Below are 9,580 nucleotides of genomic sequence, written 5' to 3' on the forward strand. Positions count from 1 at the left end.
AGCATTTTCCTTGGAGTGCTTGAATCGCCCCATTTCAAAAGTGAATTTTTCCTTCCATGGTGACGTGAATGGTGAAAATAACACCAAAATGAGTATGTATTTTTTTAAAAATTAAACAAGTCCTACCTTAAATTTGAATGATTTTAATTTTTTCAACACTCCTGTGGGTTCTATTAGATTTAGGATTTTTTTTAAAAAAGTGTAAATATATTTGCCCCACTCTAAGTAGAGGCTATATGCCTACAGAAGCAAGTAGCTGTAGCTGGTTGGGGAATCCAAGCCCAAGCAAGCATCACATGCTGGAACGCCTCTCCCGATATGAACCTGCCCGTACACTACAATCAACATCGAAGGCACTCCTCCGAGTTCCGACTCATAGGGAAGCTCGGAGGATGGTAACAAGAACTAGGGCCTTCTCAGTGGTGGCCCCCGAACTGTGGAATAGTCTTCCCGATGAGGTGCGCTTGGCACCGACGTTATCTTTTCGGCGCCAAGTTAAAACCTTCCTCTTTTCTCAGGCATTTTAGTTTTTTAAGTATGTTTTAATTGATTTTAGATCTGTGGATTTTTACCTACGTGTTCCTCGCACTGAATTATAGGATTTTATTGTATATATTTATATTTTTTTCTGTTGTACACCGCCCAGAGAGCTATGCTAGTCGGGCGGTATAGAAATTTAACAAATAAATAAATGTAAAATATATGAGCATTTTTCCAGCATGATCCAGCAGCCAGGTCTGCATCAGTGTAGCCTTAGAAAAAAGTACATATTTGTTTGTTTCAGAAGGATGGAAATACAGTTTGATTTGTGCAAGCTTGCAGTATGATTATAAGCAGGAGCTACAAAATAAAACAGAACATCTGCTGAATCTGAAAACCCTACCTGGCTAGCTGGATTATATGCTCTGAAAAATGGCTGGAAGCCACAAAACAAGGGGGTGAGGACACTCAAAATGGCTGCTCAGATTCACAATCATGATTCCCTTTTCTCCCCTCCATCCCATGATTAAAGCAAAGATAGAAAAGTGGTAATTTCACATTAGAGGACCATGTCCACAGATCACCAGCTCCCACACCACAAACTTCAGAGAAATCCATGAACTGCAAGCGCATACTGCCCATGATATGAGACACATTTATTCATTCTGGTGGGGGCCAATTCATCTATTAAGCCTGCTCCTTTTATGCTTGCAAACCAAAAGCAGGTCAATTCACATGAATTACCTGGAAAGATGACCTGTTCATAAAGAAGTGTTATTGCCCTTATTGAAACAGCAGTGGGTGTGGACTGCTGCCTCGCGTATATCTGGGACCTCACATGCATCACAAGGCTAATGGCACATGTGAATCAACACTTAGCAAGGGTTTTCCAGATTACATCCAAATGTGTATCTTTCCACTATGTATTCATAAATTTTGATCCGTTTATAATTCTTAGTGTGAACCACAACAGCACACATTCCTAAATGTCTTAGTGAGGATGCAGCACATGAGCTGCATTATTAAACCTCCACTGCTGTTGACTTAGGGTAACTAGCAAAAATTAAAGACAAAAAGAATGTTATTTCATGTATTTTAATAGCAAACTTACAGGAACAGCACAGAAGACAGACAACATTAAAAACATGTACTTGCATGTAGGACAACTTAGAAAAGTATAGTGAATGGATGGAATCTACTGTATGATAAAAATGTTACAGACACCATATAGTTGCCATCAATAAGAAATTTACCTATTTTTTTAAAAAATCCAAATGCTGGCATTGTCCAGAAAAGTTTGACTGGCATATTTATAAAGTTGAACTGCTGAAGTATGTCACTGAAATGGTTTTTGATAGCAATAATGCATTATATGTCTCCACGTTTATATTAAAAATCCACACACAAATGAAAATGAAAGAGAGCTTGCCAATACCCGATTCTGTCCTCTATTTTTCCTTTTTGCAACCATATACTTAGGTACCTTTTAACCCCATGAAAAAAATATCTAACGTTCATTACTACCAATAACAGGAAGAAGAGATTTATTTTGTTTTGAGAATGACAAATCCATCTTAGAACAATTTAAGCACGCTCTCCACGTATGCGGCGTGCTAGCTGGATATCTTTTGGCATGATTGTGACACGTTTGGCGTGGATAGCACACAGGTTGGTGTCTTCGAACAGGCCAACCAGGTAGGCCTCACTTGCCTCCTATTGGGAGAAGAAAAGAGTTTGAATGTTTTAAACAATAGCACCCAGACTCTCAGGCGAATACAAACATTTACACACCATTGCTATGTCTCACCTTATAAACTGTCTTATGAAGTTGGGAGGGGGAAAAACATCTCAGCCCTAGAATTCTCCTACAACAAGAAATGCCCAGCTACAGAATCTGCCTCTCATCTAAGAAATACTTATTGATTCCACACCTGGATCAGACTTTGACCATCCTAACTATTTTATAATATCCTCTCCAAAACGTAATCTACTTGTAAAATACAAGGTGCTCACAAACCTCTGTTGATCTTGACCCACCACTGCTAAGGCAGTTCATAACCAGTTAACTTTTTCACAGTGGCAATAACAGAAGTTCCAAGGTTGTATGAGAAGATAGTTTGCAAAACCAATGTTGTTCTCATCTTCCTTGCACCTTCCAAAAAACTCCAGAGGGTCAGGAGACCTCATGAACATTGGGAGCTATGTTGTATGACGCTGCAGTGAAGCGTGGTGGTGGTGGACAGGTAATCCACAATCAGGGAGAGGAATCCCGATTTGAATTTTTCCATGACACTGCACTGCAGCCTTGCGCAACAGCCCCACTATTCAGGAGATTGTTGTCCCCCCAAAAAACTTGTGAGAAGGTTTTCAGGTGATGGAGTGCGGCAAAAGAAAGACTGATTGTGCAAGCCATTGTCTGCTGTTGTAACCATTGTATACAACCTACAGAATCCATTTTTACAGGGGCAGGCAGAAGGTAATTTGGGATCTACTAGCAAATTTATGGGGGATTTGCAGTAGATGTGTAAATGTTTCTCGCTCCCAACTATTTAGCAAAAGCAACAATTAAAAGGCATATCCCGCTCCTTCTTAAATTAGGCTGCTGAAAGAAAACAAGCAGTGTGGATTTTTGTTCTGGAGCAAACGTGTTCAGGGGCACCCTGTCCTTAATTTTCACTGAACCTGATTCTGGCTGGTAGGCCTCAGAGTTCTAGTACAAAAATTAAGTAGATACCACAAGCCTAATGCCTGCTTATCCTGTGAACAGATGTAAGTCAAGGATGGACAGCATCTGGTCAAGAAATGTAGGTATGTTATGGATTTTATGAAAGAACGACAGCACAATATTATACCCCCCCCCCCAAAAAAGAGCTACTACTTTGAGGTATGGCCATAACATTGCACTCTGATTTCAGAACAGTTCACTCCTACTCAGAAAACCATCAGCTGGGACCGGATAGCCAAAAATGTCATAGTGCCGTAGTTATGGCCTCTAGAGCAGACCTACACAACCTCAAACACAACTGTAACCCACTGGCATATATGACAGTCCACCAGGGACTCAATCAAACTCCTATTCTTTGGCCATTAGCCTGCAAACACAAGGGACATCATGCACCTGACAACCTACATGACAATGGGCTACAACAGACCTGATGGGTCACTGCAAGGCAGACCTTCTCCGGATTGTGCTGCATGTATTAATCAGCTGTTCCGGCTTGAACTCTGCCTATGTCTTATAGAACTGTACATTCTCCCACACATACATCTTCATTATGACATGCTTACATTGTTCTTAGGCTGGTTAGGGTTTGCCCCTTTCAGGCAGGACGTGACAGTGCTAAATCATACTGAACATGCAATGTATGCTGCAGAACACATGGGAGCTATCTTGGAAGTGCTGCTGAGATTGTCAAATAGGCCTGTACAACATAATCAACACTTTTCACCAAGTATAGCAGTAACAAACTAAGGGCTGCTTCTCAAATGTTAGTGTTTTTTCCCCAACCTAGACATGCTAACATAAATCACTCTTGCGTAAGGAAGCGTTCCATGGAAAGGGACCTTACTGCTTTTGGAAAATACACTGAAACTGCCTAGGCAATGTCATATATATAGCAATCCTTCACAGGTAATTTTTTTTACAAAATTGCAACTTGTGGGAATAACCTAGGAAGAGCTCTTGAAAACAGCACTTTATTTGTTCAAGCACAAGTTCCTCCTTCACATTTGGAAATCACAGCCTCACAAACGCTAATCCAAGACTTATGTTTCATCGGGGAACATGCCTTCCGGATCAGACCATGGTCCAGGCGATTCAGCATTCTAATGGTTTATCTTATAGGAGGGTTCAAAAATCATACCTCACATACCAGAAGTGTATCCCAATCAGCACATTATAACAGATATCTTTCTAATGATGCAGTGAAAGAGGAAAGGTATATCATGAGTGTTAGCTACTGGTAGTTTGAGAAAGCCAAAAGTTAATAAGCATTCTGACACAGCACAACATAGATCATATTCATAAAAAATCTCTCTTTAGAAACTTAAAAACCGTTTTGTGAACCTTCAAGTAAACAACAAAGAATCTTGAAGAGTGGAAGAAAAAATAATGGATTTCTTTGCAGATCCTTTAGGATATCTGTATTTGAAATCCTGACATTCCCACATTTCAACTACCAAGATTTTACTCAAGGAAGCAAATTAATTCTTCCAAATGCTGCTTGTTATGAGCTCACCTACAAACACATGGATGCTTACTTCTGAAACCCACCAATCGTATGAAGTTTTGACTAACCATAGAAACAACTCAGCCAATAACATGAGTGTATGGAAGTAACCAATCACATACCCCCTCACGTACCAACAGCACAGTACTGTCAATGGCTGTACTCTAGAAAGAGCTTCTAGTGTCATTTGTTATGGTAAAGCTACACCCACACATGACCTACCCGAAACAGTAGTAAATTAAGTCTCTCTATATTTTAAAAGGCAGCTGAATTACTGAATTAGAAACAGTCTGTTTCTTAGTATCTTTCCCTAAGTCTCTTTTAGAGACTAGATAAACATTACTTAAAAATAAACCTATCACAGGACGCAAAAAGGCTGCTTAAACATTTTGCTTATATAGAAAGTTATGGGTAGAAAATACTTGTAAGTATTTACTTGAGGATACATTCAATAATTTATTTGTTCAGGCAAACCCTAACATGCATCATTGTTCTATGAAAGGGGATCTCGCCCTTTTTTTGGGGTGGTGGTAAATGATAACATCCAAGATAATTTTACCTGCAAAGCACCAATAGCTGCGCTCTGGAAACGCAGATCTGTCTTGAAGTCCTGAGCAATTTCACGCACCAGGCGCTGAAAAGGAAGTTTGCGGATCAGAAGTTCAGTTGACTTCTGATAACGCCTGATTTCACGAAGAGCCACAGTACCTGGCCTTTAAATGATCAAACAAAGAAAAACAAAAAAGACAAATAAGCTTTTCCCTTTTGTCTCTGAAAAACAGATTATACAAAATTCCAGAGAGAAAATGAATGTTTGTTCAACTGTTCCTTTTAAGAGACGTGAGCATGTAAGTACATTCTGTGCAAGATCAAGTTCTACAGAATGAAGTAAAGCCTTGCTGAAAGAACTTAAACAGGTTTCAATTAAAAAGGACAGTCCAAAACAGAATGCTAGAAATAATTAAGGAGTGCAGTTATAGTCCTCAGTATCCATTTTGCTACATGAAAAATATCAGCAATTTTAATTTATCCTTTCACATACATAATTTTTTTTTTAAAAAAACTGGTTAAGTATAAAGCCTGCTAGCTACCTGCTTATCTGGAGGCAGCTACTGCCCTCTAGTGGCACATTGCACAAATTATATATCAGTTTTACAGTAACAGCTGAGGAGCTAAAGTAATTTAAATAAATGAAAAATGATCAGGCACAGTAAGTTTAAACAAATAAATCAGGCTTGTTCCAATACCTTCATTAATCAGCAACCCTTACTGTTACATCTTAAGCATGACAGAACAAGATTTTCTTTTTTAACATTTAAGATTGGGATTTTCATATTTTATTTTAAACTTGATTTAGTCAATAAAATTCATCTATTAGCATTATAAACGATTCTACAGCTTTTTTGGAAATGTTCAATATAAAATATATTTTACGATCGATATTTCTGTGAAGTAATGAGAAGAAATAATGGGGACCTTGCCAAAACAATCTCGATTCAATGCAAAATAAAATTAAATCATTATTTCCTTAAAACGAAAAACTGCATTCAAATGTACATTTCCGCGCTGTTTACGGACTATTATTTCACAATACTTTTGTTCACGGTCATTTCTGTACCTGTAGCGATGGGGTTTCTTGACCCCACCAGTAGAGGGCGCACTCTTGCGAGCGGCTTTTGTCGCGAGTTGCTTCCTGGGCGCCTTCCCACCGGTGGATTTACGGGCAGTTTGCTTGGTACGAGCCATGATCCCGCGAACTTCTCTTCCTTACACCTATCAGCAAGAAATCACCCACGCGATCACTATTACCGTAGCAGAGCAGCCACCAGAAAAAACGTTTCCCGAAAATGCAGATCTATTTGTTTTTAAAACTACCTTACAAAAAACAACACATCGGCTGTTCAAGAACCTCCAAAAGCTTAACGCAATTAAAAGGCTGCAGATCCACACCTTCGTACCAAGCCAAACAGCAGACTTCTCCGACCGCGAGACACTCGAGCTTGCAACATAAAAGAAATCCTTGCCATACGAGCGCTGAATTGGATGGTAAAATGGTCGGCGGAACCATCGCTCTAATTTATTTAACAGTGAAATAAATGCCTAAGATTTTAGGAGACTACTAAAATACAGCCCTTGGCCAGGGCATGAAATTGGAACGATGCAGCAGTGAAAGATTAGAGGGCGATTCCACCACAACACAGAAGAAACGGCTCTTATCCCCCTCCCATGGGCGAAAAAAGTGCCAATAACTGGAGAAAACGCCGGGGGACGTGCAATTGATTTATGGCTTGCATTGAACAAAAAGAAAATCAAAAATCCGTTTAAAAACAGAAACAAAAACAGGGGAAGAAGGGACTAAAAGTGCTCTCCTGAAAAGCAGCCGTCGTTCTCCTAGCTCTGCCGTGCGCGCAAAGGAAGACAAATGGAAGCCGTATACAAGCCAGCTTTTATTCTCCAAAAGAAAAAATCAAGTCAGGTTTTAAGTGCAAGAAAGCAACGAACTTTTGGGGGGTCAGGTTTTTCGGTGCTGCCTCTGCCTGTACAATTGCCAGTCCGGAGGCTGCCTCGCTCCCAAGCGCCTCTCGCTGGCAAACTCATCCCCAACAAAATGGAAACAATCACGACATGCAGCCCCTTTGCAGGGAGAGAGAGAGAGAGAGAGAGAGACGGGGAGGGGAAAGAAAAAATAAAACAGAAATACAATAACAACCCCCAAAATCCCCTAGCTTCAAAGTATGTGGGATCCGACAGGCGACAGGAGAGAGGAAAAGTTTGGACTCTGAATCCCCCCATATCTTACTGGGTTTACATGGTTTCCTAGTCACATTTCTTCCCTTTTTGTTGTTTTTATGCCACAGGAAAAAAATATGGTCGGTGACCAGAGAAAAGAGACAAGATGGTGAAGCTGAGCAACAACTGTGGGGAGCAGGGGAAGGCAGGCAGGAGAGTTTTCCCGGGCTGGCAACTGGCTCCAGTTTGCAGCCGCTTCCGAGCTCCGATCTAGGGCGACGATGGGCTGAGGTGGTAGGTGAGGGGCTGGGGAGGAGGCTAGTGAGGATTTGGGGTGGGGGCGAGGGCAACTGAGGGGGGCAAGGGCCGAGCAAAGTGGGGCTGGGGGGCAGAGTGAGGGAGCAGTCCAAGCTCCTCGGCTGTGCTCGGGAAGGCGAAGAAAGGGGACTCTCCTGCTCCCCAACAGCTATTCTTGGGACCCAGAAGTTTGCCAGAGAGATGAGGGGGCAGCCCAAAGGGGTCCCTAGGTAATCGGGGGGGGCGAGGTGTCTGCGAGGAAGGCTGGGGACTTACCCCCGTCCGCTTAGGCTGAGCGCGGTTGCCGAGCAGGCAAGGAAGAGCGAGGAGACGCTAAAGCTGCTGCGGGCGACGGCGGCTGAGAGCACAATTGAAAGATGGCTGACTCGGGAGGGCCGTCTCCGCTGCTTAGCTACGCCCCCCGCCCGCCCAGGGCGCGCCCCCACCTCGCCAGGCCGCCAATGGCGCACAATGGAGGGAAGGCGAGGCCACGCCCCCGCCCCGTCCTCCCTGCCTACTTTCGGCTTCCCGCGGCCGCCTCTGTGTGTACAAACGCAAAAGACACGCCGCGCGCGCCGCGGTCCGAGAGCGGCCGAGAAGGGAGAAGGGATTCCCTTCCCCCCCCCCCGAAAAGTGGGGGCAGGTCAAGGGGGAGGGGGAGCACGAGGTCCGATTCAGCGTCCAACGGTCCGGCAAGAGAGCGGCACCAACTGTCAAGAACCGGCGAGAGGTCAGGCCAACGGTCTCTGTGTTGCTACAGTTAGTGGTAACTTATAGAGGGAGGAGATGCGCGCCCCGGCTTCCTCACGCTGCCCTTCCTCACATCTGGGTCTAGCTCAGACCACTACCACTATTAGGGACGCGGGATAAGAAGGCCCAAGCAATCTGAGAGACCCTGGGCTGTTGAACGTGCAGCAGGGATGTCTAAAGGATTTGCTGGGCCAAGTACACTATGTGGATTGGGCCCCCTACGTTCCCAACCAACCCCCACTATAAATAGTTCAGAAACCATAGTCAAATAATATTTAAAGATTAAAAATAACATTTTGTTGTTGTTGTTATGTGCCTTCAAGTCGATTACGACTTATGGCGACCCTATGAATCAGTGGCCACCAAGAGCATCTGTCATGAACCACCCTGTTCAGATCTTGTAAGTTCAGGTCTGTGGCTTCCTTTATGGAATCAATCCATCTCTTGTTTGGCCTTCCTCTTTTTCTACTCCCTTCTGTTTTTCTGGCTTGTGCAGCTTGACTAAACTAACTCTCAGCCCAACTTACCTCAGAGGTTTGTTGCAAAGATAAAAAGGGGGAAGGAGGGCCCAGGAAGAAAAGCAAGATCCAAATATATATTGTCATATTCACAAACCATGCAGTGAAAGAGAAAAACATGCACAAAGGCAGTATCCCCCCATTGCTTTAACTGCAAACATTCCACAATTATTATTTCAAAGCAAGTTTTGTTGTTGTTATATGCCTTCAAGTTGATTACAACTTACACCCTTCAAAAACCCTTGCCAATACACATACACACACACACACTCTAAACATGTGCAGCTTGAGTGAACCAACTGTCAGCCTAACCTAACTCAGGGTTGTTGGAAAGACTCCATATGCACACATAGAAAATGTAAAAATACATAAAAGTTTCATGCAATAGTTTATTGTCAAAACCACTTGGTCATTACAGAACATTAAAAAAAATAATCAGTATTAATGTCCTGCCAAATAACAGCAGTGACTCCTTAGTAAGCCCTGCCTAATGGCCTTTAAAAAGGATTTGGGGGTGGGGTGGAGGGAGAGAAGGGTTAACAACACCATCCTACACTGTGTCTACTTATAAGTCCC

General features: G+C 42.7%; 1 protein-coding gene across 2 annotated transcripts; it reads right to left on the bottom strand.

Annotated features, from left to right (window-relative positions):
• Positions 1 to 1,561: 1,561 nt before the first annotated feature.
• Positions 1,562 to 8,120, bottom strand: LOC133383753 (histone H3.3A). Of its 2 annotated transcripts, XM_061625038.1 has the most exons (5): positions 8,013 to 8,119; positions 7,212 to 7,343; positions 6,328 to 6,482; positions 5,269 to 5,422; positions 1,562 to 2,193 (listed from the first exon to the last, which is right to left on the bottom strand). In XM_061625038.1, the coding sequence occupies exons 3-5, from the start codon at positions 6,453 to 6,455 to the stop codon at positions 2,065 to 2,067; spliced, it is 411 nt and encodes a 136-aa protein (XP_061481022.1). In that variant the 5' UTR covers positions 6,456 to 6,482; positions 7,212 to 7,343; positions 8,013 to 8,119; the 3' UTR covers positions 1,562 to 2,064. The 2 variants fall into 2 exon arrangements, with proteins under 2 accessions (XP_061481022.1, XP_061481021.1); XM_061625037.1 differs by lacking the exon at positions 7,212 to 7,343 and having other exon boundaries at positions 8,013 to 8,120.
• Between the last annotated feature and the right edge of the window lie 1,460 nt (positions 8,121 to 9,580).

This window comes from Rhineura floridana, chromosome 4 (assembly GCF_030035675.1).
Source record: "Rhineura floridana isolate rRhiFlo1 chromosome 4, rRhiFlo1.hap2, whole genome shotgun sequence".
NCBI lineage: Eukaryota > Metazoa > Chordata > Lepidosauria > Squamata > Rhineuridae > Rhineura > Rhineura floridana.

Coding starts and splice junctions, on each gene's coding strand:
- LOC133383753 (XM_061625037.1), bottom strand. CDS start 6,455: ATGGCTCGTACCAAGCAAACTGCCCGTAAATCCACCGGTGGGAAGGCG. Junction 5,423..6,327: donor AAGAAACCCCATCGCTACAG/GTACAGAAATGA, acceptor GATCATTTAAAG/GCCAGGTACTGTGGCTCTTC. Junction 2,194..5,268: donor CAGCTATTGGTGCTTTGCAG/GTAAAATTATCT, acceptor TTCTCCCAATAG/GAGGCAAGTGAGGCCTACCT.